The sequence below is a fragment of the Blastocystis hominis genome (assembly GCF_000151665.1).
Source record: "Blastocystis hominis, Singapore isolate B (sub-type 7) whole genome shotgun sequence assembly, scaffold_0".
Classification (NCBI taxonomy): Eukaryota; class Bigyra; order Opalinata; family Blastocystidae; genus Blastocystis; species Blastocystis hominis.
The window spans coordinates 1,895,193-1,922,741 of record NW_013171815.1 but is presented as its reverse complement, the minus strand read 5'-3'; the positions used below and the strand labels follow the sequence as shown (position 1 = coordinate 1,922,741).

Sequence of the window (27,549 nt, the reverse complement as noted above, 5' to 3'; positions counted from 1 at the left end):
TTCCCGCCCAGCGTGGCCGGCCAGACCACCTCGTGGCTGCGGTTCTGCGGGCACGTGATGGCCTCGCAGGCGCCCTGCACGTAGACCCAGCGCCCCTCGGGGAGGCAGTTCCGCACGATCATGCCGACGGTGGGCCCCACGCAGGAGCGCTGCACGACCGAGCCGCCCTGGATGGGCTTCCACCGAATGCCGTGCTCGTCCTCCTCCTGCGGACAGCGGCAGCCGGGGCCCTGCGGCGCGCCCCAGTTGCCGAAGGAGTCGCAGTGGCGCGTGTAGCCGGTGGAGTTGTCGAGGCAGAGGAAGGCGAAGGTGCGGTCGATGTGCGTCCGCGGGAACTCCACGGAGTGCCAGACCTCCTCGGGGCAGTACAGCGCGGTGTCTACGCGTCAAGCGGCGCGGCGAAGCGGACCGATCGGGAGGATCGACGTCGCGTTGCTCGGCGAGAACTGCGCGATGGAGCGGCCGCGGACGCTCAGCGTGACGGTCATCGCGTCGGAGCGCACGTGCGAACAGTGCAGCTCGTAGTGCTCGTCTTCGTTCGCCGCCAAGTGGACGGTCTCGATGACGTGGGGCTGGAACGGAAACGGATCGGCGAGCACCGCGATCATGGTCTTGAGCCCCGCGTACTGGCCCCAGACCGTGATGAGCGCGCGGTCCTGCAGCGAGGGCGTGCGGATGGTCACTTCCACGGGGATCACCGCGACCGAGAGGGGAAAGGGGAGCGTCACGCCCTCGCGCTCGGGGAGAGTGGTGGAGAGGAGCGTGGATTCGGTGACCGAATCGAAGATGGTGACGTAGGATTCGTCGCCCCAGCTGCCGCCACCGATGGACTTCAGCATCAGCTGGATGTTCTCCATCTGGTTCGGAATGCACACGTCCACCATGTAGCTGATGTAGTCCGTGTTGCTGGGGAGGGAGAGGAGCAGCTTCTTTGTTCCCGTTGTGGGAACTGTGCCCCAAATATACACGTATTCTTGGTTGGAGTAGGCACCGTTGTTTTTGAAAAGAGAGTATTGCTTCCCGGTAGAACAGACGATATTCGGAACTAGAAAACATCGGAAATTCGTCCAGACACTTACTGGTGAAAGGACCTTTCATGATGGTCGGCTGCTCCGATTGCTGAAGCTTGATTTTGATTCGCATGGTAGAACGCACTGTGTGATAGCCGTAGAATATGGCAATTTCCAACTCACTGTCAATCACCCCACTTCTATTAAATAGCACACTCACTCCATAGGGTACGTCTCAACAATCAACTTGTAGGCCATCTGATCATTTTCAGAGACGCACAACGTCTTTGTGTATTCCATTAACCCGTTCAACGAGTTTTTACTATCATAGTACAGGATTTCAGGTGTTGAATATGTGTTTGTCACAAGAAAGCGGGTATTGCGACTAGGGCGTTCACTCTGAATAAACACGGTTAGAGGTACTTGGCGATCGCTCCTTGAACACAGCAAAGACTGAGTGCCTAGGTATTGAGTCAACTCTCTCTCGTATTACAATAAAGAACTAAAAGAAAAAAAGGAATAGAGCAATAACAAGTACGCATAAATCCCTATCTATTCTACAATTTACTTCTCTCGTAAATAGATATTTGGCCAACGTGAAAGAGATTCGTAATTGTGGAATTCCATCCTTTTGTTGTTTCAATTTAAATGTTTTGTTGTTAGAAAATATGCTATCCGTAATTAGGGGCGATTGCTGCCCTGTCGGAATCGATATTGGAACGCAATCTATCTACATTGCGGAAGCCAAAGAAAGTATGCAGAAACCCGGGTTATTGACCACGGAAGTGCTCCTCAACCGCTACTCGCGCCGAAAAACGCTGTAGGGATGCGAGGGAAAATTGACTGACAGGAATTGCATGTACATTCACAAGGGACTGCGCGATATTGGTTCGCTCTCGAACGATATTGTCGATGAAAGTAAAATTATTTTAAATCTAGATTGCTTCTCACTTGAAAACCGCAGTCTTTCACTACTATCAATATTTTGGGAAAACGGTATCGGTTCTATCGGATCTCGATTGGATGTTTTATCCCTATCTCCAGAAAGGAAAGGAGAATGTGCCGATCCAAGCCAAACTCCTCAAAGAGGTGGAGGATCCAATTCCTCTCGAGTATGTCTTGGGTATGATGATGAATGGCTGTGTTTCGTGTGTGGAAAAGGCCACGAAGGCGCCCGCAGTGTATGCATTTGCTGTAGAATCGCCTTGGGATCGTGAGCGGTAGATTCCCTCCTACTCGACAGCCAATTTCCGATTTAATTTCGAAAAGGCGAGAGAGTTGTCGGGTCTTCCACAGTGCTACACGCTCAACTGTGACTTGGCAGCTGCTCTGGACTATGTGTACTATCGAAACCTAGCCAAACAATTCGCGTCCTATAGCAAACACTCTCCCTTTTATTTAATGATCCTCAACTCTGGGTTTCACGCTACAGAATATTCCGTTTTTCGAATTTGGCAAGTACAATCTCATAGTAGCTTTGTCTCTCCGTAGGACCATATCGATCTGGCTGCCCATCAATTCCGCGAATTCTGTGGTGGAGATCGTGTAACTAAAGTGATTTATAACGTGCTACTCAAGAAATATGAAGAGCATTACGGCTTCTGTCCAAAAACCTCGCATCGCTTCCACTTCGTACTGTACGATCAGGCAGAGAAGGCCAAACACGATCTGAGTTTGAAGGGATTGGACGAGGCGAGAGTGGATTTGAGTCAGAAAGAAGACGAGTACTACGTGATGCTCTCCGAGCGAGAAATCGCGGAGGAGATCCGAGCCGAAGGCATTGCGGATGAAATCGCCAGTGATTTTCTGGAGTGCATTCGGAAGGCTGGGTGTCCTTCTCCCCTGAAATGCGAGTTGATTGGGGGAAACAGCCGCGTTCCGTTGATCCAGCGAACACTCCAAGCCAAACTGCAAGAGAAGCGCTGGAAGTGCGATTTCACCACGACGCTGAACTGCGATGAAAGCATCGCCAGCGGCTCCGCGTTGTACGCTGCGTATAAAATCGATCCCGGCGCGGTCGGGCAGGCGGCTCTGATGAACTGCATCGAGCAACTGAACCACGCGTACGTTCCTCCAGACGGGACCGATTTCTTCTATCGACAATCCGAAGCAGGTACGCGCGAATCCACGCCTCCATTATCATCATGTAGAGATTGACAAATGCAAAAGACTGGAAGCGACTTTGAATTCCCGCCATCAGGAAGCCAAGAAATTGTCATCGCTGTTTAACAGCACCGATGGGTCCTTGATTGAGCTGAAGAATCGGCTACGCGACATGGAGATCAGTCCGGCGATCAAAGAAAATCTCGAGCAGTTCGTGCAACACATCAATCTGAGTCGAATGGTCTTCTCTGCGGAGGAGCTGCAAAGTTTGAAAGCGTTGATCGACATGAAGATCAACATGATTAATGAGAAGCGAGAGATTTTGGATGTTTTCTTTCCGGAAGACGGAGTGAAGCGGTTTGTTCGCAAGGGGGAGTTTTTCGCAGGAATGATGAACGGAAAGGGAGAGTACATCGACTATGATCCTCAGCGAAATGTGGGTGTTTACTACGCAGGCAGCATGCAAAACGATCAGATGAACGGTCAGGGCACGTGCTGGGAGATTTATTCGGATCGATCGGTGGAACTTTGTGGAGAATGGAGGCAGAATCAGCTGTGGAACGGAGAGAAGAGGAGTCGATTATGCAATGGAACCACGATCGTAGCGAAGGTTTCGAATGGAATTCCAGACTTCAGTTATGTGTTCAATCAAAATCAAAAGCTGGTGTATGTGGGAGAGCTCGTGAATGATGAGAAGGAGGGAATCGGGGAAGAGATCAATCCCGAAGGAGAAACGATAGAGTATATTGGGAGTTTTGTACAGGGGAAGAGAGAGGGATACGGAACGAGCTTTGATCGAAGAGGGAGTGTACAGTATAAGGGAGAGTGGAGACAGGGTCATTTTATGAAGAATCAGGATGGAAAGTAGCAACTTTGGAAAGAGTTGCGGGTGTAGAATGAGAATTGTTTGTTCAGAGAAAAACATCCCATTTGCGAGATGACTTCGATACGGCGATTTAATGTTCGGAACGGAGTGTAGAAGTAAAGTGTAGACAGATGACCTTATTTCGATACAGACACAGAATCTGTTGTCGCTTCCCGAGAACTACACAATGAAATATTACTACTTCCATCTGATTACAGCACCGGAACTGTCGTGGGTCGCAGTGGATGACAAAAACCACGTTGTTGGCTACGTGCTAGCCAAAGTGTACTCAATGTTCGAATAGTTGATGCCAAAGGGATGACGATGATTCCACATGTGGAGCCATCACGTCTGTAGCAGTCAATCGCAACTATCGTCGTTTGGGTTTGGCAAACCGTCTGATCCGCCAGTCTCAGCGAAAGATGATGGAAATATACAATTTGAAACGCTGCCGACTGAATGTGCGGGAGTCGAACTACGCGGCGCAGCACCTGTATGAAAAAACACTCGGCTTTAAGTAGGTTCGATTCTGTGGTTTGAGGGAAAGGCGCATTGATGTCGATGTAAAGTACTACGCGGACGGTGAGAATGGAGTGAAGATGGAACAAGATTTGGTGGCTCTGCGTGCCGAACTGGGCCTTCCTGCTTTCAAGGGAGAAGCTTCGAACGAGGATTCTGCTAGTGAGAAGGCCAGTGAGAAGAAATCAAAGAAAAACAAAAAGTGATAAAAGTGTGAGTTATGGGGGAGATTGGAACTTGTTTGTTTCAGAAGTGTACTTTCTTTGCTTCGCACGACGATTTCTGCTTCTGGACTGCATAAGGCACCGCTCCATACAACGAGAGGATGCAAATTATTCGAGAATATCAAATGAGCAAGAAAATCCCACCCCTTGGTAGTAAAAACTACTCATGGTAGAAAAAACTCCCTTCAAAACAGCTCCACCAATATTAGAAAAGTCTGGAATAATCTCTTTCTTGGAACTTGCGAATATGGTAGGTCATGTAGAGGCTATTCCTGATGTGCGGAGTGTCTAACCGTATTTTAGGTGAACGATCTCCGTTATCCTACTGCTGAAGATGAAGCTCAGAAGCACAAGCTGAAGCGCCTTGTCCAGGCCCCTAACAGCTATTTTATGGATGTCAAGTGCCCCGGTTGCCTGACTATGTTTGTGACTTCGGTTTTTGCCTAATGCGTAGTACCACTGTGTTCAGCCATGCACAGACCGCTGTTGTTTGTGAGAAGTAGGAGTTTTGAGGCCGTGTTGATGGTGTAGCTGCAATGCCCTCCTTTGCACTCCTTCCGGAGGTAAGGCTCACGTCGTTACTGGATGCTCCTTCCGTGTGAAGAAGTAAAAGGGTGTACAAGGTGATATACAGATTATTCCTTAGACTTGTTTTTTGCACAAACAACAATAGCAACAACAATAGCATTACTTAGCATACGATGCGTATATCTTCTCTCCTGTAGGAAGGGTTGCCGACTTGATCGCGCTTAAGCACACTTCTGCGTTGTGTATAGTGTTGAAATCCACGAAGGCGATGCCACGGCCAGGCACGATTCCCAAATCGTGGAATCCGACGTAGGGCTGGACGATCGGAAGCAGTACCTCCTTTGTGATGGTCGTTGGAAGATCGAAGAGGATTAATTTGTTGTTCGGAGGATTGTTGTGGATGCGAGCCTACGCATAACACTCACAAAGCGCAACGCACAGCAGCAGCACGACCCTCGTTCTCCTCCATCTCGCGAGCATGGATTTCTGCATAGGACTGGAATGTACGCTTAACGTAGGTAAAGCGACCTTCTCTCTTCAGAATAATGTCCGATTCCGTTTTTGCGAAGGTCACCGTCTTGACATCACACACAGCGCAAAATACTTACCACAGGACGATTCAGAACGACCTTTCCATTCATCTCCGCTATGGCACGAACAGCAGACTCGACCTGGTCAAAGACAATCCACGCTTGGCCACGCAGAGCGAAGCGCTTGATTCCCACAATAACATCTAATATTTTCCCAAACTTGATAAACTCCATGTAGAGCGATTTGCGAAGTTCGTTAGGCTGAAGTTTATAGTTTAAGTTCCGTATGTAAATAGTATGTATAGGAGACGGCGTTGCGGCTACAGGCACAGCTTGTTGATCAGGGGCAACAGGGGCCGTAGGAGTATACATCTCCACGTCCTCTTCCATATCCATGTCCATGTCCATGACTATATAAAAGGAGCCAAAATCAATTGTTACTTTTCAAAACCTGCGAACTAGGAAGCAAATTGTGAGTGAAACCAATCGTGTTGCTGGTTCAATATACATCGGAACATGATGTTTTGCAAGAATTACGAGTCTCAGGACAATCATCGAGGAATTGTCAAATAACTGTTCCTTGTGTATTACTGGCATCATTGCACTATTTAGCCAATTCAATGGGATCTCCAAGATTTCCTATAGAATCACTTTGTTCCTGTTTCACTTTCGGAAATGCCTAAAAAGTTGGTACGCCATGAAGATGAAGACTTCGAAGCACCCGAGAACGATGATTTTGACCAGCAGGTGGGTGATTATGAAGAGGATGAAGGAAACAATGGAAGTGAAGACAATGAATTGATTTACCAAAGCGATGAAGAGAAAACTGTCTCTGAAGAGGAAGTTAAGGAAGATGAACTTTCGACCGGAGAGAACCAGATGGATGATGAGAGTGAACAGGAAATTAAGGAAATGAGTAGCGGGAAGAAGGCTTTGGAGGCGGACAGTGAAAATGAGGAAAAGGCGAGTCCAGCGAATGTGGCTGCAAACAGACAGCCACCTAAGCCATTTTGGAAGTACAATGAATCGAGCAGTGATGATGATGATGCTCCCGAGGAGGTAGGAAATACTTCAAAGAAGCAAGAGACTTTGGAATTATACGAGAGACAGAAGGAGGCAGCACTGGCGTAGCTGTTGTGTGTGAGGTGTGAGTGATAGGACCAAGCGTCGAAAGAGAAAGCAGCGAACTGCCAAAGTGGAAGAGACTTTGGATGAAGAGACGCTGAAAATGCTGGCTATGAATTCGTATGCATGCATTTTTTCGTGTGATAGATAGAGAGGTGTTGTCTGCAGTAACGACACCGGCGGATGAGAAGCCGAGGAGCAAAGTGATTCACCTGTCCACGGAGGATCTCAATCCCACGCAGAAGGTGGAGAAGAAAGTGTACGGGGAAGGTCGATTGCGCTACTGTGTAGAGATGGGTTCAAGCTGGTGTCGCTTCCTAAGAATTCCAATGCAAGTTTGGGAAAGCCGATCAATTCGGATATTCTGGAATTCCAGAAACGCCACTTTTATGGCAAGAATACAAACCGTGTTGATGCCGGAGAGTATTTGAGCAAGATGGCTGCTCGTCGACGTCGCTAAATTGTCTTTTACCTTACAATTCTATTGTGTTGTTGTTGTTGTTGCATTTGTTTGACAAATAAAGGAGAATGCGCTGAGTTGGAGGTATATAAAGCAGTTTGTTCAAACTGTGAGCGAGCAATAGTAGTCAAGTGGTAAGATAGGTCCCTGCCACGGATCAGGCCCGGGTTCGATTCCCGGCTATTGCATTTCTATATTTTTATTTTTTTACACAAACCATGGAAGGCGTGGGCGATATCCTAGAGAAGTATTGTAAAAACCTCCCCGAGATACAGCGAGAGGATAGTCACGCAATGGAGACGATTGCTGTAAGTGCTTGTTTGTACCTTGATAGATCAGGAAATAAAGGAGAAACTGTTTGAAATGATTAAAACAAAGCAATTGCTATCCGAAACACGCATTTCCGAAATGAAGGAGTTGGTCGACAGCGGGATGAGTGGAATGGAAGCAGTATTCTATTTGGGAGTGGTTTTAATATAGTCCTATGTTGGAGTGGAACAGATGATCGATGAGTTAATACACATCGTTGACACTGGAGGTGAGTTGCAAATTCTTGTTAAGCAGGTATATTTCACTTCACTGCCATGATTTTTTAGTTTTGTACAAGCCTAGTTTTCGTGTTTCACAATAGTATTAATCAACTTATTGAGCTCGTTCGCTTTTGAATGTGTATTTCCCATAGTGTTCATTCCTCTTAAAAAAGACATACTCGCTCCCGCAGCAAGACATCCTTGTTTCAGTGATCGCTGAAACGATAAACGTTTGCCCTACAAACATGATGCTTCTCCTCTTCTGGGTAATCTGCGACGGCTTAATCCTCCTGCTTCAAAATAACTGTGCCATCGATGAGGGTACGCTCTCACTCGCTCTCCTCTCTCCCAGAATCCTCCGTCTACCTCGAATTACAATTCGTCCGCTCGATCTACTCTCGAAACAAGCAGATCCTGAGTCTCCCTATGGTTTCTGCCCTCCCTGACCGCTCATCCATAGAAATACTCTTTGGCGGCATTTTTGCTTCGCATTCTCTACTATGGACTCCCCGATAGCGTCTTCCAGAAACGTTCTACCAACCGAAGCCGTATTCTGTTCATGCTCAACCTCCTGAAACTCCCTTTAATGGACTTGCTGGATCTGAGCAATCTGCAGAGAGTGGAAGCGCCGACCACCGAAGACGAAAACATCATTTTTATGATTCGCTGCATGTTCGACCCGGTGGGATCCGCGGTGTTGGCGTAGCTCTGAGCGATCTGCTCGACCGTAGATACATTGTTTTCGTCCAGGACTTTGCGTATTCCAATTATCCGAGGGTTTATTCGCGACAGTATTGCTTCACGATTACCTGCAATTGTCTTTTAAGCATGATGCTGTGCGAGAACGCGGCTGTGGGCATGGAGAGACGTGGTAAAGCATAGACGAAACAAGCCGCGTTTGCACTGTATACGAAGCTATTGAAATCGATTCCGACGCGATCGTATTTCGTTCCGATCGATCGCGAATCGTTCTGCATGAACGAGTATTTCGGGTTTATGACGATGTACATGATGCTGACGCACATGTATTACGTCACGTTCGTGCAATGGGGACGAAAGAATGAGCAGGACACGGCGACGAATCGAAACCGGAACTCGCCGATTTTCCAGCACGTGCAGTTATTTGAGGGGATCATCAGCAACGAATCCATGTAGGGAGAGACAGGAGAAGAGGCGATGAATGATAGATTCCCGTTTTTGATTGCTGCCTTCGTGTATCTGATGGATCAATACAAACAACTCGGAATTGTGCCTCCAGAAGAAGAAGAAGAAGAAGAAGAAGAAGAAAAGCAGAGCGAAGAAGAAATGGGCGGCAACGAAGCCAGCGAAACTGCCAACGAGAAGGAGAGCGGCGCTTCCGCAGAGGCAGAGAAGAAGAAGCTCACGCTGCATCGAGGCGAAGCGATTCTCTCGCTGAACGCGGTGACCAACTTCGAATGCTCGCTCACACATTTGAATTACTCGCAAGAGACGAGCGACCTGCTGGCCAGCTCGCTGAACTCGGTGTTTGGCCGCGTGAAGGCGTCGGCTCTCATCATTCACACAAGCTTCGCGCAGCTCACGACGTATTTCGTGCTGCAGGAAGTGCAGAATCTGCGAAGTCCGCTGGATGCAGAGACAGAGCAGATGCTGAAAGTGCTGAGTATGGCGTTGATGAAGACGCTCTATTTGTGGGGTGTGGAGGTCGGGTGTGATGTAGAATTCCGGAGAAAATGGGCTATACCCAGCTGGAAACGGTGATTTCGATCATTCGGTTTTTCGAGACGCTGCGTGAGAAAGGGTTCGAGAATGTCGTGGCGTTCGTGAAGCAGCACTTGAAGTATTTGCTGGGCGGGCTGCAGAAAGTGCTCACGAATCTGTGGACAAATAACCAGATCGTATTGCTTTGGTATTTTGATGGGGACACGTGCGACAAGGAGGATGATCGAAGCATTGCGGATTCTGTTTCCTTGTTCTACCAGTATCTTTCACTTCTCAGCTACTCCTATGACTTTTCAGTAGTACTTTAGTGTGATTTTGTTTGGTCATCATAAACATTCTACACTTTGGATATCCACTTTGGTTTCTTCAGATGCGTCAAGTCATACAATTCGTTCTTTTCTGCCTCGGAAAGACCTGCTTGCTCACGCTTTAGACGCAGTTGCTTCACGCGATAGAAGCGATTCCATCCCAAGAACGTCTACGAAGTCAAAAAGCGATTTAAAGAGTCACCAAATAACCGACTGCGCCTAGACCTGTGAAACAGAGTGTCGAAAAGGGAAGGTAGCGGGGGTTGGTCAGAAGACCGCCGACGATTCCGGTAGCAGCGCCTGACACCATCCAGGTAAAAGCAGTATTTCCCATTCCACGTTGCAGGTAATGGTGAGTTCCATAGAAAACCATGCAGCCGAGACCAAACGACATTGTCATCGATGTCATATACATTTGAATAGGCTTTCCCTTCAAAACGGAAAGAGAATACCCCAAAACAGCTCCGGTCGCACCTATCCACTCAACTTGATTCAGAATCGATACCTCCTCCCCACAACGACAATATTAAATTACGACGAAACCCATCTACAAACATCACCTTCTTCCTCTCTATTTTATACCGATATGTGTGATTTGGTATTTCCAATTCTTCGCTTGCTCCGGTTCTATATTTTCTGCGCTAGATTCCTTGGGTACTACTTCCTTGTCTAATTTGTCGTCCTCCATTCTGCCAAACCAGCGTGGCTTTGAGAAGTTTACAAAAAATAAATTCAAACAGGAAAAAACGAAAAATGTTTGACCATTGATATCAACTTGTAAGCAATTTCATTTTCAAAAATTTAGAAATTATCATGAGACAAAGCACCATTTGCTTTGCAAATAGAGCAAGTGTTACTGTTTTTACATTTTCCTTTCTTTCTTGCCATGTCTAGACAGCGGTAGTGCATTATCAAAGCTGAAAAATATGGTTTGGGGGATGGAAAGCAAATCAACGGTTTCCGATTATTAGTTTCTATATTAAAATTCGCGGGTTCTTCTTTCTGATCCCGCCATTTGCCTCCCTTTTTCTGGCGCCACCTTTCAAATTGAATTCAAAAAATATTTCCACATAAGGTAGGATCCCTTGGAAAACAGTGTGAAGTTGTATCTCACGCTATATAGATATCCTCGGAACATGAATTGTAATCTCTGTTTCAAATTGGACGAAGAGTTTCTGGATAAATATAAGACGATTCAGCCTCCTTTTGGATATGCGCCTCTGGGTGAAATGGTGTATCGTCGCACCTACTCTAGAAAACTGGAGGATGGAACCAACGAAGACTGGTGGCAGACTGTCCGTCGTGTAGTGGAAGGAACCTATTCATTGCAGAAGGAACACATTCAAGCTTTCCACCTGGGTTGGGATGATGAGCATGGTCAACGATCGGCTCAAGAGATGTACGATTTGATGTTCAACATGAAATTCCTGCCTCCTGGTCGTGGTTTGTGGGCTATGGGTACTGCGATCGTCCACAAGAAGAATCTGTCTGCCGCTTTGAACAACTGTGCCTTCGTGTCTACGGAGGATATTGTGAACAACCCAACGCGTCCCTTCGAGTTTTTGATGGATGCGTCGATGCTGGGAGTGGGTGTGGGTTTCGATACGAAGGGACGCGACACGCTGCCGGTGCTGGGTCCGAAGGAGGGAGAGAAGTTCACCTATGTGATCGATGATTCGCGCGAAGGATGGGTGAGCTCCGTGTCGTTGCTGCTGAAGGCGTACTTTGGCGTGAACGGAGTTCAACAGCCGGACGTGGAGTTCGATTACTCGGTGATTCGTCCCGAGGGCGAGCCGTTGAAGACGTTCGGCGGAGTGAGCAGTGGTCCGCGTCCTCTGCGCGAGCTGCACTGCAGCATCCGCGAGGTGCTGAACAAGCGGATTGGTTCGCGCTTGGACACGACGGGGATCGTGGATCTGTTCAATCTGATCGGGAAGTGCGTGGTCTCCGGGAATGTGCGTCGCTCGGCGGAGATCGCGTTCGGCGAGGCGGACGACGAGACGTTTTTGGACCTGAAGGACTACTCGAAGCATCCGGAGCGCATGGCGTACGGCTGGTCGTCGAACAACTCGGTGTTCGCGCGTGTGGGAATGGACTACTCGGAAGTGGCGAGCCGTCTGCGCGTGAACGGGGAGCCGGGTCTGGCGTGGCTGGAGAACATGCAGCGGTTCGGGCGCATGGCGGACGGTCCGAACAACAAGGACTGGCGCGTGAAGGGCGGGAACCCGTGTCTGGAGCAGTCGCTGGAGTCGTACGAGCTGTGCTGCCTGGTGGAGACGTTCCCCGCGCGGCACGCGACGAAGGAGGAGTACCTGCGGACGCTGAAGTTCGCGTACCTGTACGCGAAGACGGTGACGCTGCGCATGACGCACTGGCCGGAGACGAACCGCGTGATGCTGCGGAACCGGCGGATCGGGTGCTCGGTGAGCGGCGTGGCGGACTTCCTGGGGAAGCACAGCCTGGAGGAGCTGCGGCAGTGGCTGGACGAGGGCTACGCGACGGTGCAGCACTGGGACGAGGTGTACAGCAACTGGTTCTGCATCCCGCGGTCGATCAAGACGACCTCGGTGAAGCCGTCGGGGACGGTGTCGCTGCTGGCGGGCTCCACGCCGGGCATGCACTTCCCGGAGAGCCGGATCTACATCCGGCGCATGCGCATGGGGAAGAACGACCCGCTGGTGGCGCCGCTGCGGCGCGCGGGGTACAGCGTGGTGCCGGCGATCGGGCAGGAAGACACGACGGTGGTGGTGGAGGTGCCGGTGAAGCTGCCCGCGAACGTGCGCGTGCAGAGCGAGGTGTCGATGTTCGAGCAGCTGTCGCTGGCGGCGTTCCTGCAGCGGTACTGGGCGGACAACCAGGTGTCGTGCACGGTGACGTTCGACCCGGAGAGCGAGGGACCGCACATCGCGCAGATGCTGCAGTACTTCCAGTACCAGCTGAAGGGAGTGTCCATGTTCCCCAAGCAGGACTACTCCAAGTATCCCCAGCTGCCCTACGAGGCCATCTCCGAGGAGGTCTACAACGAAATGACGCGCGATTTGAAGCCCATCGAGTTCGTGGATCGCAGCAAGCCCGCCGTCGTCAAGGCGAAGCCCACGCAGTTCTCCCCGATCAAGCTGACGCAGAAGAACAAGTTCATGATTCTTCCGAGCAAGAAGAGCTCGGCGAGAAGAGTGTTGTTCGCGCAGGAGAATGAAAATGAGGGAGAGGAGGAGGAGGAGGAACAGGGAGTGGGACAGATGTTCCCCGATGCTGTGTCCTTCTGCACGAATGACCACTGCCAGTTGTAAGGAATCTACCATATATACTCTCTATATATATATATCAATATATCAATATTTAAGTCGAAGGTCTTGTAATTTAGTTTGCGTTTTAAAATTCGATGTTTGTGTTTAAAATATAAAATGTTGTCCTATCATGGGACTTTCTATCTGAGGTTATTCTATATCCTTGGGTGTAAGTTGCTTGAGTGGCATTGGAAAGGAAAGGAAAGGAAAGGAAAGGAAAGGAAACAAAACTCACCTGATTAGATATTCTTCCTGCAGTTTGGGGAGTCTGCGAGCGGGACGGCAAGTGGCGACAAACGGAGAATGGAAAAATACAAGCGCTCCCCTGCGAAGGAGACTTCATTGGAGATTACGTACGACAGTGCAGTTCCACTGGTAGTTGGGGCGAGGTGGATGACAGCTTCTGCTTGCCGATGTACCCGGATGAAGGATATGGATATGTTGACTTTACGATTATAATCAGTGATTCAAAATGGAGAACGATTCAGAACTACCCCCACGGAATTGTGAACGCCTTTTCCGTTACGTATGGCGTTGTACCTGACAGTATTAGTGTTTTTCGGATTGCTGCAATCGAAACCGATGTAACATTGTGAGAGCTACCTTACTAGCTAGTGTACATCTATCCAAATTCGTATGTTTGCGGAGAGAAACTTAGCTTATTCGTTTTATACTCAACTATCTGCAGAGAGCAATTCCACTCAACTTGCAAATTACTTGAAAGAGAATAATTCACAAGGAAAAAACTATAACTACTTAACCGACTTGGGCGAGAAAAACTGCCACGTATACTATCACACGATGCCGGTATTTCACGAGCACAAGTCAGTCATCCATGTTAGGAGAGTGGTCCTTAACGTTTTTGTAATTATATGTCTTTTATGCTTGTTCCTGATTGGATGCTACGTCTTCAGTCAGTGTAAGAAAATCCGGAAATTGGATTCCCAACAATGAATGTAAATCGGTACTTTCTATTTTTGTTTGTCTTGAATGGCCTGTTTTTTGGAATTCACAAAATCGCAACTACTAGCATTTTCATTTCTGAGTATTCTTTCTAATGACTGAATTGATCGAGAATAGTTTGCTGAGAGTGCGCCCTACGGAAAGGGATGATGCAATAGACCTTGAACGAGAAGGGGGAGATTGAGAATTCTTACGACTTTGCTGCTTCTCTGAACGTAGATCACCAGGCTGTCGTCGGTGTGATCAAGTCCCTCGAGACAGATCTCCTCATTAAGACGGAACAGTTATCTCAGCAGTTCTGGACACTTACGGAAGAAGCTCTCTCAGTTTTGGAGAAGGGAAGCCCCGGTACTCTATTCGCGTACTGGCTTGATGGTTCATAGAGCTGCAAGTGATGAAGAGCATCCCCAGCGAGGGTATCTCGAACGATGCGCTGATCGCTGCGGTGGGGCAGGATCTCTACAAAATTGGATTTAGCTATTGCATGAAAAACAAATGGGTAAAAAAGGACAAAGCCTCCGGGCTGATCACCCCCTTGGTCTCCGAGCCAGAGGACTCCCTCCAGGTTGCTTTCTACACGGCTCCTCATCTCTAGATCCGTCTCAAGTCTCTCCATGAAAACAACGGTTCGACCGATCTTCTCGCTCCCGCCTCCGCGGACGCCAAGCTGCTGGTCCGTCGCCAAATGGTCACCCTGGTGTACGCCTTTTTCTCTCCCTCTTTCCTAGCACGCGCAAATACTACAAAGTGCAGAAGGGCGAGAAATTCGCTCTGGAGCGTCGCAAGCAGCAGGCGGATATCACCAAGGACATGCTCGACGCCGATCTCAGCGCCATCACGCTCAAGCCGTACTCTCTTTCGCCTCCTCCTCCCTCCCAGATACAACTTCTGCGCGTTGGGCAAGGAGCCGGAGAGCGGCTATCTGCATCCTCTGCTGATGGTGCGAGCGGAGTTCCGCAAGATTCTCCTGGAGATGGGCTTCACCGAGATGCCCACCAACCAGTTCGTGGAGTCGTCGTTCTGGAACTTCGACGCGCTGTTCCAGCCGCAGAGCCACCCTGCGCGCGATGCGCAAGACACGTTCTTCATTAGCGACCCCGCCTCCACGCTGACCGTTCCGGAGGACTATCTGCAGGACGTGGCGAAGATCCACTCCGAAGGAGGCTTCGGATCGTTCGGCTATGGCTACCAGTGGGACCGTCGCGAGGCGATGAAGAACATTCTGCGAACGCACACGACGGCGGTGACCACGAAGGAGCTGTACAAGGCGGCGAAGAACCCCGAGGGCTTCAAGCCGATGAAGTGCTTCTCGATCGACCGCGTGTTCCGAAACGAGACGATGGACGCGACGCACCTCGCGGAGTTCCACCAAGTGGAGCTGTTCGTGGCGGATCGGAACTTGAATCTGGGCCATCTGATCGGAATGATCAACGACTTCTTCGCCAAGATCGGAATCACCGACATCCGATTCAAGCCGGCGTTCAATCCGTAGGAGCGGAGAGAGAGGCGCGAGGCGTAGATACACGGAGCCGTCGATGGAGATTTTCGGGTTCCACCCGGATCTGAATCGCTGGACGGAGATCGGAAACAGCGGAATGTTCCGACCGGAAATGCTGCGACCGATGGGACTGCCGGAGGACGTGCGATGCATCGCGTGCGGATTGTCGCTGGAGAGGTGAGGGAGAGGGGAGAGAGCGAGGCGTAGACCGACGATGATCAAGTATCATTGCAAGAATATTCGTGAGCTGTTCGGACACAAGTACGATTTGGACATGAGCAAGAACTCGGCGTTACCTCGATTCTACGCTTGTTTGTTGAAATCAGTCGTCGAGTTGGAAGGGTGTTTTCTAGCAAAAGGAGTAGTGGGATGGGAGAGAATGCGGAGGGTGAGGGAGAGCGAATGGATTGCAGTGTGTGAGGGAGAGCGAATGGATTGCAGTGTGTGAGGGAGAGCGAATGGATTGCAGTGTGTGAGGGAGAGCGAATGGATTGCAGTGTGTGAGGGAGAGCGAATGGATTGCAGTGTGTGAGGGAGAGCGAATGGATTGAAGCGTGTGAATAGCCATAGAACCAAATCTTCTCTCTCATTCAATTATTACTCCCCATACGAGTAGTAGTAGTAGTAGTAGTATATCTTCAAAAATATATCGAACAAACACACAATAATGTGTCTTGATGGTTAAGCAGTGGAGGTCGTATTCGCCCACGCAGGGTACGAATCCAGATCGACGTCGTACACCAAAGGAAGCATGACAAAAGTAATCAGCATGATAATAATCAAAGCAAGCACGGTGGTCATAATACCAGCCTTCAACATATCAAGCATGGTAATACGGTTCGATGCGAATACGACGAGGTTTGGAGGCGTACCGACAGGCAGCAGGAACGCGCACGACGCGGCAATGGTCACAGGCACCATCAACACCAGCGGGTTGATCTGCGTCTTCTGTGCAATACCAACCATCACAGGCAGCAGAATGGAGGCAGTCGCGGTATTCGAAGTGAAGGAAGTGAGGACGCACATGACCAGAGTCATCACCAAAATGGCAAGGAACAGCGGCCAACTACCGATACCCTTCAGCAAATCACCAATCCACTCGGAGAGACCCGACACGTTGCACGCATCCGCCAACGCGAAGCCTCCTCCGAACAGCAAGACCAGATCCCACGGCAGCTTCTTGGCGGTGTTCCACGTCAGGATCGTGGCGTCCTCCTCTTCCGTGTTCTGGCGCTTCCAGCAACGCATTGTGGGGATAAAGAACAGAATCAAAACGATGGTCATACCCACCGTTCCATCCGAAAGATAGCTAGCGTACTCACCGAACAGACGGCTCCAGCCGGGCAGCGAGCCCAGATCCGAGCGGAACATCCACAGCACAGCGAGACAAATGAAGGCGGTGAACACGACCTTCTCCTCGTAGGACGCCTTGCCGAGCTTCTTGTATTCCTGGGCGCAGTAGCCAGGATCGATGTGCAGCTCCGTGGCACTGGGAGTGTAGACAAACGCGAAGTACAGCCACATCAAAATGAACAGGAGAATATCGCAGGGCAGCACGGCGATCAGCCAGGAAGAGAAGGAAATATCTGGAGGACCATTGGGGTTGGTGGGGTCGTAGGGCCATGTCTGAGCGAAGATCTGAGCGAACAGCATGTTGGGAGGGGTTCCGATCAGCGTGGCGAAGCCTCCAATGTTACAGGAAAAGGCAATTCCGATCATAATCGCCTTTGAGAAACGAGCCATCTTTTGCTTTCCGTAGTGCTCTTCGAGAGTATCGACCAAGGCAGTGACGTTGGTCACCATCATAAGAGCAGCGGCCGTGTTCGAAATCCACATGGACAGGAAGAAAGCGGCAAACATGACACCAAAGAGAATGCTTCGCGGACGCTCGAAGAAAGAAGTAATGAACAGAGCAATTCGTCTGTGGAGATTCCATCGCTCCATCGCAAGCGACAGCAAGAAGCCGGCGAGGAACATGAAAATGGTATCATTGAAATACTGGGTTGAGATCTTGGAAGCACTCTCCACACCCAGTAGAGGGAACATAACGACAGGGAACAGTGCAGTCACAGAAAGGGGAAGAATTTCGGTAATCCAACAAGTGGCCATAATTAACAACACTCCGAGAGTCTTTGCAATAGCGGGCTTCTCTTTATTCAGGGGGAGGCACATCACGACGATGGAAATCACAAGTCCAATAATACAGGCAATGACCCTGACTTGTGAAAACACTTCGCACCAAGTCTTGGGTTTTGCCTCTTTCTTCGCATCCTCTCCCATCATAGAAGAACCTCTCTTAATAATTGAGGGAAGAAGGGCAGGATCCATCTCTCCGTAGAAACTTCCACTTTTTCCCTGACCCCTAAATGTTAACTCCCATCGACTCAACTACGCAGAGCCCTGGGTTAAGGAAGCGGCTCCCAATGCAATCTTATCCTACATAATACACAACCACGAACCACACCATTGCACTAGCAGATCTCTTCACCTCAACGGTATCGGAGGAGATTAAGGACATTTCCACTTCTCCGGACTCTACAGGAGAATTCTACGGGCGCCACCTACTGGGAGATATTGTGGTGTTTTCTTGACCCTCAACCTTCACTTCAACAGCTTTGTTATCCATGGTTAAGAATAATTTGAACAGAGGGGTTATCGCGAGTAGGAGTTTCAAAGGCTCTTGATATTTATGAAATGAATCACACTGAACGCCTACAGATTTACTTAGTTTTAGGGTTCTATTCATACTTTATATTCGACTTGAAAAGAAGGCATATCGCAATCAAACAAAATTACATATATTTTAACAAACAATCGTTGCTCAAACTTCAGTATCTCTAGACATTTCCGGAGACTTTCTTTTCTTTTTTCTCTCATCCAGAGGGTCGAATCCCTGCTCCGTGGCTCCATAAATGGCCCAATCCTACCATAAAAACACAATAAACACAATTAACGGGTGTCTCAATGGAGTAGTCGAGGGCGTTCACCGGAGTCCCGTCCAACTTCCACTTCGCGTACAACTCCTGAAATCTACGACACACAATCCCATCAGTACAACTTGTCAAAATCGATCCACGTGTGCCACTTTCCATCGTAGAAGAATTTCTTGTGAGTCAGCAGAACGGAACAGCTGTGTTCATGCTCACATGAAATCTCGTAGTCATCCAAGAGCGCGTTGAGCTCCTTTCCAAACTGCACGATCTGGATGTCATTTCCCCGCCAAAACGACCTCCGAATACCACGGACAGTTCTCCATCGTCAGCAGGCATCCCTGCCCGCTGAACGTCATTCCCTTCAGCTCCACAAACGACGGCAAGGCTTCCTTCACAATCCGAGCCACCCCCTCGACATCCTCCATGTTGTACCCCTTCACGAGCGTCAATCGCAGCACCGTTCGCTCCGTCTACCCTTCACCCGCCCCTTCGTCCCGCACTCGACTCTTCACCGCCTCCACGCACTCATTGAACCGCTCCCAGTAGTCGCGGAACAGCGGCCGATCGAGCTTCTTGAGCCCCTCTTTGGTGCTCCCATCGACCGAGATGTAGAACTGCGTCACCGGCGGCACGCTTCGGATTTCCTGCGGGAACTGCGCGTTGGTGACGAGGAACGACGAGGTCCCGTGTCTAGCGCTCACTCTATGGGATGGCTGCGTACTGGTGAAGAAGGTCGATAAACTCGGCGATCTTCGGGTACATGATCGGCTCGCCCACCAGCGATAACGCGCAGTGGCGCAGCGCCATCGCTTCTTCCACGCGGTCCGGCAAGACGCCTTCGCACCCCGCGAACTGCTTCAGAAGTCTCTATCGGGAAGATCTCGCCTCGCTGCTACGCGCTGGTTCGCCACCATGCCGTCGTAGACGTCCTTCGCATCGTCGATCTTCCAGCGCCACGAGCGTCCGGTCGGATTGGAGTGGTGTCGCCAGCAGAACAGGCAGCGATTCGCGCAGGCCAGAGAGGGCGTCGCTTCCATGCAGGACGCGCTGTTCAGCCCGTAGAACGTGTGCTTGTAGCACGCTCCGTTCCCTCGGAGATGCGTTTTGCTCCATCGACACAGCTTGACCGCACTGTGGGATCCCACGACCCCGTAGCCCTGCTTCTGGAGAATGGAACGAAGCTCGCGAGTGATCATCTCTTTCTCTTTGGGGACGTTTCCCAAATCTTCCACGTCCTCGCCGAGATCTCGCTTCATCGATTTGCGCTCCTCGAGCTCTTTTTCCTCTTCTTCTCTACCGATCAGAAGAGATACACGCAACGAACCGCTCTTTCAGCCACACTTTCAGTTTGCGACGGACCTTCATGGGCACCAATTCGCGAAGACTATTCATCAGAAGTGGCCAAATGCAGCCAACTGAGACAGGAGCTGCTGCTTGTTCGATTGCTCCACAGCTTCTTCTGAATTGCGAATGCAGTTCTGAAGAATTTCCACGATCCAGACAATGGAGAGATAACTCTGGGTCAACAATAGCAGTAAAAAAGAACCTTGTCGATTGGGCAATGTCCAAAGTCGTAACGAGTTAGCTCGGAAGCGCCTAGGCTGGCTAAATCCAGTTGTAGATTATCACTACTCTGAATGCCAAACACAAAAAGTACCAAATGATGCAACTTCCAGTGCCATCGTACAGTGATGACACTTGAATACCTTTCAAGATGTCATGACTCACACGGTGATCTCCGTCAAGGTCTTGAATATACAAAAGAACAACGGGATGCGAAGATGACTATATATTGCAAGTTGGACGAAAATATTACTTCTAGCGATTGGTCATGGGAAAATAAGAAAAAGAGAAGATAATTATACTCTTGAAAGCGAGTCTGCTCTTAAAGCATCGAGAAGGGTTCGTACATATTCCAATTTCTCATTGAGATCGAATACTGTCAGTTCCCAAAGTAGTCCTTTCTCAACACAATCGTTGATAATTGATAGCACCTTTTCCACTTCTGAATTGATGGATGAATTGTTCTTATCATAGCTATCACATTCAAGAAATAAAAATCCTATACAAGAATGCAACTTTTAACGGCATCTTTCTAATGAGCCAGGAACTGAACATAGTAAGCGATAACCAAATATATAGAAATACTTACTCAATCTAACAAAAAGTGATACTGGGTATGATGGGTTATAATTGAAAATAGAGTTCGACGAAAATGATTGAGTGGCTCGAATTATAAGATATGGATGAATAAAAATATATGTGATGCACGTATGTCTACTCCGAACTCTGAAACGATCAATAATGCTCAAATTCTCATGTAACATACAAGGAAGAATGATAAAAGAGAGAAAATTTAAAGAAGAAAAATCAGCCACATTGTTATACTCCTGTTTTTAAGGAATAGAGTGAAATAAAAGCTTTATAAGGATGTATAGCAAAACTTGGATATACTTATTAATAGGCATTCAGCGGGATTATATGATAAACAAAAGAACAATTATGAGGTGACGAAAATGCCGAGTTATCGATCGGAATAAATAGTATCACTCTTTTGGATGTATGATTAGGTATAAACATGTCCCTAAGATAGCTTTTAGATGTGTATTGTTCAGAATCAAGTGCGAGATCATCAGAAACCACTACAGCAGTTGATTAAGAAGCCCACGCTGTAGCTTGTAGCTTTGCTTGTTTGTTGGAATTGCTTTTTGGAGATATGAGTATATTGAATGAGGGATGGGTTAGTTTTGTATGCGAAAGTTCATTATTCTTGTTATATTTTGTATGCATATTATCCAGACAGATGCATTTGTGTGATTAATCGAAAAGTGATCCATTTTGATTATATTTATATTATTTTATTACTCTAAGTATTCATCATTATGAAAAACGAATAGTTAATAACAAGGGAAACAAAAACACATAACAATCCTAACAAGTGTGAGGCTAAATAGCAGTATATTTTATATAATAATTTAAGATAAACTTTAGGAGGTTTATAGCTCAATGGGAGAGCTACCGATCTTTCAAGACCGTGCTTGGATCTCTATGCTTCGGTAGACGCAAGTTCGATTCTTGCAAAATCTCCTTTTTCCTTTTTGTTATCATTCAAGTCTTTTGCCTTTCTACTCTCCTTTCTGTGTTTTTTGATTCAATACCGTTTACAACACATCGACTACCCAATAACAGAGTTATGATTCTAAGAAACAAGCACAATCTACTTTCTTCCTTTTCGTTCGTTCGCTTTCGCTCTTTGTCCCAGTGACATTGTCCTTCTCTCCTTTCTCTTTTCCACCTCCTTCTTCATCTCGTTCTTGCTTGTTGGGATTTGAATCTTGCTTCCCTCTTTCACTCCATAGAATCTCACTTTCGGCTTAATCCGCTCCTTTTCTTCTCGCTCCTTCCGACTCGCCGTCTTTTCTCTTTTCTCCTCGTTTTCCTCGCTCTCTTCGCTCTCCTCGCTTTTTTCGCTTTCCCTCTTCGCGTTCTTCTTCGCAATCATCGCATCATGCGTATCCAGCAAATCAAAGTCCTCTCCCAGCATCGCTTCCTCGCTGTCTTCTTCTTCTTCTTCTTCCGCTTCTTCCACCGCTGCCTTTTTCTTTCCTCGCATTTCGCTCGCGTGCGCTCTTCGATACTCCTCGCTATTCTTATCGATCTCGTAGTCTCCGTTCTCGAACAGCGCGCTGAATCGCTCGTCCACCGCCTTCTTCCCGCTCTCCCACTTTTCTGCGAGCTCCGCGTTCACGCCCGTCTTCTTCTGCTTCATCGTGATCCGCTTCTCCTTCCGCTTTTCTTCGCGCTGGCGGTTCTTTTCCTTCTGATACTCCTCGTACATCGACGGCTTCGCCACCACCTTCGACCGCTCATACAGCTTGTTGTCCATGAAATAGCCGTGCATGTACGCGCGCAGCAGATCCGTTCCGATCAGATGCTCCAGCCCCAGCTCCGCCAGCTCCTGCCGCGTCACCTATCCCTCACTCCTCTCTCCCTCCTCTACGAATTTGTAGTCCTCGTACACGCCCGCGCTCTGCTCTTCCAGCTCCTCCGTGAGATTGTCCAGGAACGAGCACCACTTCGGCGCGGGGCCCAGCGCGGGGACGAAGAACGCCAGCACCTTGGGCTGCTCGGCGGCCACGAAGAGCAGTCCGCTCTGCGGAACGACGTTCATGTGGTTGATCGGCGCGTCCGGCTCCAGCGTGCAGAGCGCTTCGCGGGTCTACGGCTCGCAGAGAGACGAGGAAGGAACGTGGAGGTCGGTGATGCGGAGCGTTTTCCGATCCGAAGAGAGGAGATGATCGCCCGCGAATTTGAGGCTCGTGATGGGCGTCTCGTAGGCGTGCTCGAACTCGAGGAGCGGCCGGCTGCTGCGGATGTCGAAGAGCTTGACGACACCGGTCTCGCTGCCGACGGCCATCTGCATGCCGTCGTCGCGGAAGCGAATGGCGCGCGTCTCCGAGTCGAAGATCTTCACGCACTGCAGGCAGTCGCGACTGCGCGAGTCGTAGCACTCCACCTCGCCTTGGATGTTCCCCACGGCCAGCATTTGGTGCACGGGGGAGAGAACGATTTGGGTCAGCTCGGCGCAGTGCGCAGGGATCGGAGACATGAACGTTCCTTGCTCCAGATCCAGACGGTAGATCTCCGGACTGCTGCCCACCGCGTAGAGCTCGCATCGCTCCTGCGGGTGAGGCGGGGAGAGAGGAACAAACACGATGATAGGTGATGTCTCGCCCGAACTTGGGAATGCGAGTACGGTAGTGAAATCCGTACCGTGCGTGGAATTCGAGCGTTCTGTCCGCGAGAAGGAAGGCAAACTTGCTGAAATCGTCCGACAAAAACTGAAATTGGACAATCTCGCACTCTAAATGACGTCGGAACTTCTCGCTCATCTGCTGCGTCTCGAAGCACTTTACCATGGGAGGATAAACTCCTGACAACGTGAGAATGCAGTTCCACACTTACCGCTTGCAACAATGTAGTTTCCGTCTCTTGACACCTTGATCTTTTGACAGGACTGGTTGAATTCGAAATCCTGGATCAACTCAATGCGCCTTCGGTATTCTAGAGAATTACCACACCAATTTGACACACACCTTCATTTTTTGCTAATTTACGCTTTTGAGCGGGAGATAGGAACTAGGAAGTAAATGAACGAAATACACAGCAACCTTCGGAAAACTCTTTCCAGTCGATAGATTATATACTTTCACACCGTTCGGGTTGACTACTTCCATGTTCGATGGCTAACCACGGAAAAAGTGAAAAGAAAGTGAATAGAGAGTTTATTTGCGATTGATTCTGTTGTTTTTGAAAATGGTTGGGAGAGGGTGTTGGAATGTAATGTGTGATAGGGGATGGAAGAGGGGATGACACAATATGTGAATATTATGTTTGGTGATCTTCGCACTCATTCTTAATAGCAAAATAACAATCACTAATAGGGAAAGGATTGATAGGATTTCTTCTTGGTTGGAAGAGGAAGTTGCTAGGCAGTGACCATGATTATATCTTTCCTCATTGCCACATTACACAATAATACAATTTCATATATAAACAAACTCGACTTTACTCAGTGGTGGAGTTGTATAGTTGTAACAATCATGAGAAATCAAATATTGATTTGTTGTGCCTGTATTGGATTCATCGATGTTTGAGCTACTTGTGATTTTCTTATTGATTTGCAGAAATAAAGCAGTCTATGTATTGTTTTGAGTATGGAGGTGTATCAAGCCAATAGTGTTCTTATTCTTTTATCCAGTAATTGTAGCATTCGATTATGAACTAGCGTTTTTAGATTGTTGTACAATAATCTCAGAGAATCGTGTTTGTACAACCCTCTAGCAAATGATTCTATCTGCTGATATCATTATCTAATTTATACATACTCAAATGGAAATACAACAGGGATCAAGATTACACTCCCAAAACATATATATTAGCAGGATTCATGGATTCTTTTTTCTTGATGAAGAATGTCCAAAAAAAGTATTTTTCAAACCATATGTTACATCTTCCTATGGTGCTAATATTATGCAATCCATGTATTGAACAAAATATAGGATGTCTTCCTTCTGTGTTACAATTTGTTCATTTCTGCTTTTGTTTATTGATCGTTTTGTAGATTTACAATAGAACCTATTTTGTAGTCATCTTACGTAAATTCCTATTTACTTATTCTCATATTTTTGGATGAAACGGTCTGAAGTATTATTAGGCAATGGTTTGCACCATTATTCGGTTCATCCAATCGTTCTATCTTTGTTGTGTTTTTTCAAAAATTCTTTAACTCTCTCGTATGGAGGTTCGTTCGAGGCGCAAGAGTATTCTGGTGATGACTTTCATCACCGTGTTTATGGACTCCCTAAACAACAGTTTTGCAGGAGCTGTTTTGCCTTACATGATATTGGAAATGGAATCAACTCCGTTCCAGGAAGGTTTAGTATTTAGTATTTATTCCTTAATGCAACTCCTGAGTATTGAGTTTTCCTTTGTTTGTGAAGTCTAGGTTTACTTGCTATGGGTCCGTTGAGTGATCACTATGGGCGTAAGCCATTTTTGATTTTGTCTTTGTTTGGGTCTTGTGCTGGTAGGCTTTTTTCCGTTGTTTGCGCTTATTTGATAGGTATAATTCTCCAAGGCCTCTCCTATGATATGTGGACGTTGATTCTATGGCGTGCTTTAACTGGTTTATTTGCTGGTTCTATGATTATTGCTCAGTCGTAAGTTGCTGGCGTTTCCTTGTGATCTAGTGTTGTTTCTGATGTGACTGAGGCTAGTGAGCGTAATGTGTTTATGGCACGCCTGGCAGCTACAAACTCAATAGCATTTGTGTTGGGTCCTGCAGTGAGTGCTGCTTTGATCTCCGTAAATCTGCGTTTCCCCTTCTTTGTGGCTGGTGCTGTCTCAGGCATCGCCTTTATCCTCTCTTTCTTCTTCTTGAAGGAATCGAACATGGCTTATTTACAACGCAAACAACAACAGCATTCCGCTGCTGGTTCCACTGCAACATCGACGTCTGCCTCTGTGTCCGTCTCGAAAGAGTCTCACTCCTCCTCCTCCTCCTCTTCTGCTTCGGAGCGAGTGCACTTCAAGCCGATCATGCCGTTTTGTTTCTTTTTGGAGTTCTGCACATCATGGACGAGTGGTTGCTACAATTCCCGCTATGCGATCTATCTGAGTGACAAATTCGGCGTGACAACAACGCTCTTCGCCACAATGCTCTGCATTCAAGGCATTTGGTGCTTCCTTCTGCAGTCGGTCCTTTATCCCTGTCTTTCGACTCGTTGCAAAATTCCCATTCCTCACCTTGCCGTTGTGGGAATGTTCATCGAAGTCGCTGCTCACGTGTCTATCGCATTGGCGCCAAACGCCTTTATGGGATTCGCTCCTATCTTTGTTTACCTAGTTGGCTGGAGCCTCGTTTGTCCTGCCTCCACTTCGATTCTTAGTGTATTGCCTCTTGTTTTCTCTCTCATCCTTTAGACGAGCTTCCCTCCTTCTGTGGCCGGCAAAGTGCTTTCCTGGGACAACTTCGCCATGCAGGCGGCATTGATTTCCGCTCCTTTGGTGCTGTCAGAGATCTACAGCAGCAGCCGCGAGGCTGTGTACTACGTGACTGCTGGAGTGTGTTTCTTGGGCATGCTGGACATTGGCTATGTGGCTACATGGAAGGGATCGAAGGACTTTGGCAAGATAGCGAGCTATGAAGAGGAAGAAAAGAAAGAGAAGAATATCGAGATGAGCGAAGTGGAGAAGAAGGGAGCGGAGCAAGGGGAGAGTGGTGTGATGGTTGATATTACCAACGCAGATTCTCCTATGAAGAACTCGGTACAATCTGCTGATGAACTTTCGACAACTCCGACGGTCGCTGAATCGAGCGAGGTGAACGAAGCAGCGAAGCCTGTTGAATCATCGAGCCCATCGATCGTGTCGAACACGAATGAAACAGTCAAAGTGACTTTATAACCCAGTCTCGTGACTGATCCATCGACTGAAACGATTTCAATTCCTGAATTGCCTCATTCCAAGGGATATAATATTCGGGTTAATCGATGATGGAAGATTGTTTGTTTGAAACGTATGTGTGATAGTTGATGAGAAAGAGTGAATGATTAAGCAATCGACTGATTCAAATAGAAAGCATTTCTGCTAAAGACTTGGTCGTTATGTGGATACGATTGTAATAAAGAAGGATGGATCAGTGTAGTTAATAGAACATGTATTGGACTAGTATAGATTCAATTGCTATCACCTCAGTATTAGGTACTCTCAATCAAATACCTCTTTACCATCATAACTAACTTTACTTTTCTTCACTTTGGATTGTCTGAAAAAGTGTTGGTATCATCCCATTTATTCGCTACTCCCCATTTGCAAAACTCCTCTGTTTTATTTCGACTACTTCCAAATACCAACAATAACACTATTCCTTATGTGAACAAACAAAACACGTTTCTTTACTCTTTGGATGAATCATATCAACTAAGCACTGAGCGACATTCTCTATTTTGGTAAGTCCACTCAACCAAACATACCCTGAATCTTTTGCGTATGAACCTTCTCGAATGCAGCGGGCAACTCCACTTTCTCCACCTTTGGAAGTTCTTTGACAAAATACAAACCTTGAATTTTACCTGCCAGCGTCACACGACGCAAATAATGGAAGCTAGATCCAATAGACGAAATCGAGCTCAGCTTTGGAAGATCTACCAATGAATTAGCATTTCGAAGTCGACCTTGTAGAACCAGAGAACATCGATCATCGTCTTTTCCTTCGAGAGCGTGTTCTCCGAGACGAATGGTTTCCAAACTGGGAAGATCTACTGAGAAATCAACGAATGTGTGTACTTTGGATCACTGTTTCAAAAGAGCAGTAGAACGTCCAGTTTCCCAATTCGATCGATTTCAGACTGGGGAGATCTGTGAAGTATTCAAAAGAGCCGACAATGCCTACCTCGTACAA

The 27,549-nt window shown here is 48.0% G+C and overlaps 12 protein-coding genes; 8 read left to right on the top strand and 4 right to left on the bottom strand.

Moving 5' to 3' along the window:
* Nucleotides 1–2,033: 2,033 nt before the first annotated feature.
* On the top strand, nt 2,034–3,167 carry GSBLH_T00006974001 (uncharacterized protein; the record flags this gene model as incomplete). The annotated part of the gene is made up of 3 exons (XM_013038882.1): nt 2,034–2,204; nt 2,235–2,450; nt 2,502–3,167. The coding sequence occupies 3 exons, from the start codon at nt 2,034–2,036 to the stop codon at nt 3,165–3,167; spliced, it is 1,053 nt and encodes a 350-aa protein (XP_012894336.1).
* Nucleotides 3,168–3,285: 118 nt separating this feature from the next.
* Nucleotides 3,286–3,908, top strand: GSBLH_T00006973001 (uncharacterized protein; the record flags this gene model as incomplete). The annotated part of the gene is given in 2 exon segments (XM_013038881.1): nt 3,286–3,865; nt 3,877–3,908. 2 exon segments carry the CDS (start codon nt 3,286–3,288, stop codon nt 3,906–3,908), a joined length of 612 nt encoding a protein of 203 aa, XP_012894335.1.
* A 132-nt stretch (nt 3,909–4,040) lies between these two features.
* GSBLH_T00000645001 (uncharacterized protein) lies at nt 4,041–4,733 on the top strand. XM_013038880.1 has 4 exons: nt 4,041–4,074; nt 4,106–4,263; nt 4,295–4,495; nt 4,526–4,733. Exons 1-4 carry the CDS (start codon nt 4,051–4,053, stop codon nt 4,701–4,703), a joined length of 561 nt encoding a protein of 186 aa, XP_012894334.1. The 5' UTR covers nt 4,041–4,050; the 3' UTR covers nt 4,704–4,733.
* Nucleotides 4,734–4,887: 154 nt separating this feature from the next.
* On the top strand, nt 4,888–5,368 carry GSBLH_T00000644001 (uncharacterized protein; the record flags this gene model as incomplete). XM_013038879.1 has 4 exons in its annotated part: nt 4,888–4,971; nt 5,025–5,143; nt 5,176–5,220; nt 5,253–5,368. The coding sequence occupies 4 exons, from the start codon at nt 4,888–4,890 to the stop codon at nt 5,329–5,331; spliced, it is 327 nt and encodes a 108-aa protein (XP_012894333.1). The 3' UTR covers nt 5,332–5,368.
* Nucleotides 5,369–5,408: 40 nt separating this feature from the next.
* GSBLH_T00000643001 (uncharacterized protein) lies at nt 5,409–6,189 on the bottom strand (the record flags this gene model as incomplete). XM_013038878.1 has 3 exons in its annotated part: nt 5,858–6,189; nt 5,689–5,826; nt 5,409–5,657 (listed from the first exon to the last, which is right to left on the bottom strand). The coding sequence occupies exons 1-3, from the start codon at nt 5,888–5,890 to the stop codon at nt 5,409–5,411; spliced, it is 420 nt and encodes a 139-aa protein (XP_012894332.1). The 5' UTR covers nt 5,891–6,189.
* Nucleotides 6,190–6,454: 265 nt separating this feature from the next.
* Nucleotides 6,455–7,364, top strand: GSBLH_T00006094001 (uncharacterized protein; the record flags this gene model as incomplete). The annotated part of the gene is made up of 4 exons (XM_013038877.1): nt 6,455–6,906; nt 6,938–7,024; nt 7,056–7,163; nt 7,196–7,364. 4 exons carry the CDS (start codon nt 6,455–6,457, stop codon nt 7,362–7,364), a joined length of 816 nt encoding a protein of 271 aa, XP_012894331.1.
* A 3,675-nt stretch (nt 7,365–11,039) lies between these two features.
* Nucleotides 11,040–13,282, top strand: GSBLH_T00000642001 (uncharacterized protein; the record flags this gene model as incomplete). XM_013038876.1 has 1 exon in its annotated part: nt 11,040–13,282. One exon carries the CDS (start codon nt 11,040–11,042, stop codon nt 13,191–13,193), a length of 2,154 nt encoding a protein of 717 aa, XP_012894330.1. The 3' UTR covers nt 13,194–13,282.
* Nucleotides 13,283–14,247: 965 nt separating this feature from the next.
* On the top strand, nt 14,248–16,099 carry GSBLH_T00000641001 (uncharacterized protein; the record flags this gene model as incomplete). Its single annotated transcript, XM_013038875.1, has 8 exons — nt 14,248–14,280; nt 14,312–14,501; nt 14,537–14,718; nt 14,749–14,852; nt 14,882–15,001; nt 15,033–15,641; nt 15,673–15,828; nt 15,859–16,099. 8 exons carry the CDS (start codon nt 14,248–14,250, stop codon nt 16,097–16,099), a joined length of 1,635 nt encoding a protein of 544 aa, XP_012894329.1.
* Nucleotides 16,100–16,332: 233 nt separating this feature from the next.
* GSBLH_T00000640001 (uncharacterized protein) lies at nt 16,333–18,277 on the bottom strand (the record flags this gene model as incomplete). The annotated part of the gene is made up of 4 exons (XM_013038874.1): nt 16,333–18,013; nt 18,044–18,087; nt 18,116–18,186; nt 18,217–18,277. 4 exons carry the CDS (start codon nt 18,275–18,277, stop codon nt 16,333–16,335), a joined length of 1,857 nt encoding a protein of 618 aa, XP_012894328.1.
* Nucleotides 18,278–18,524: 247 nt separating this feature from the next.
* Nucleotides 18,525–20,822, bottom strand: GSBLH_T00000639001 (uncharacterized protein; the record flags this gene model as incomplete). XM_013038873.1 has 13 exons in its annotated part: nt 20,653–20,822; nt 20,495–20,621; nt 20,401–20,463; nt 20,242–20,369; nt 20,131–20,212; nt 20,001–20,101; nt 19,909–19,968; nt 19,481–19,877; nt 19,306–19,451; nt 19,085–19,274; nt 18,881–19,054; nt 18,710–18,852; nt 18,525–18,681 (listed from the first exon to the last, which is right to left on the bottom strand). The coding sequence occupies exons 1-13, from the start codon at nt 20,700–20,702 to the stop codon at nt 18,525–18,527; spliced, it is 1,818 nt and encodes a 605-aa protein (XP_012894327.1). The 5' UTR covers nt 20,703–20,822.
* A 979-nt stretch (nt 20,823–21,801) lies between these two features.
* Nucleotides 21,802–23,686, bottom strand: GSBLH_T00000638001 (uncharacterized protein; the record flags this gene model as incomplete). The annotated part of the gene is made up of 6 exons (XM_013038872.1): nt 21,802–22,554; nt 22,585–22,803; nt 22,834–23,265; nt 23,297–23,517; nt 23,550–23,638; nt 23,664–23,686. 6 exons carry the CDS (start codon nt 23,684–23,686, stop codon nt 21,802–21,804), a joined length of 1,737 nt encoding a protein of 578 aa, XP_012894326.1.
* Nucleotides 23,687–24,882: 1,196 nt separating this feature from the next.
* GSBLH_T00000637001 (uncharacterized protein) lies at nt 24,883–26,647 on the top strand (the record flags this gene model as incomplete). XM_013038871.1 has 5 exons in its annotated part: nt 24,883–25,060; nt 25,093–25,173; nt 25,210–25,306; nt 25,337–26,036; nt 26,070–26,647. 5 exons carry the CDS (start codon nt 24,883–24,885, stop codon nt 26,550–26,552), a joined length of 1,539 nt encoding a protein of 512 aa, XP_012894325.1. The 3' UTR covers nt 26,553–26,647.
* Nucleotides 26,648–27,549: the final 902 nt, after the last annotated feature.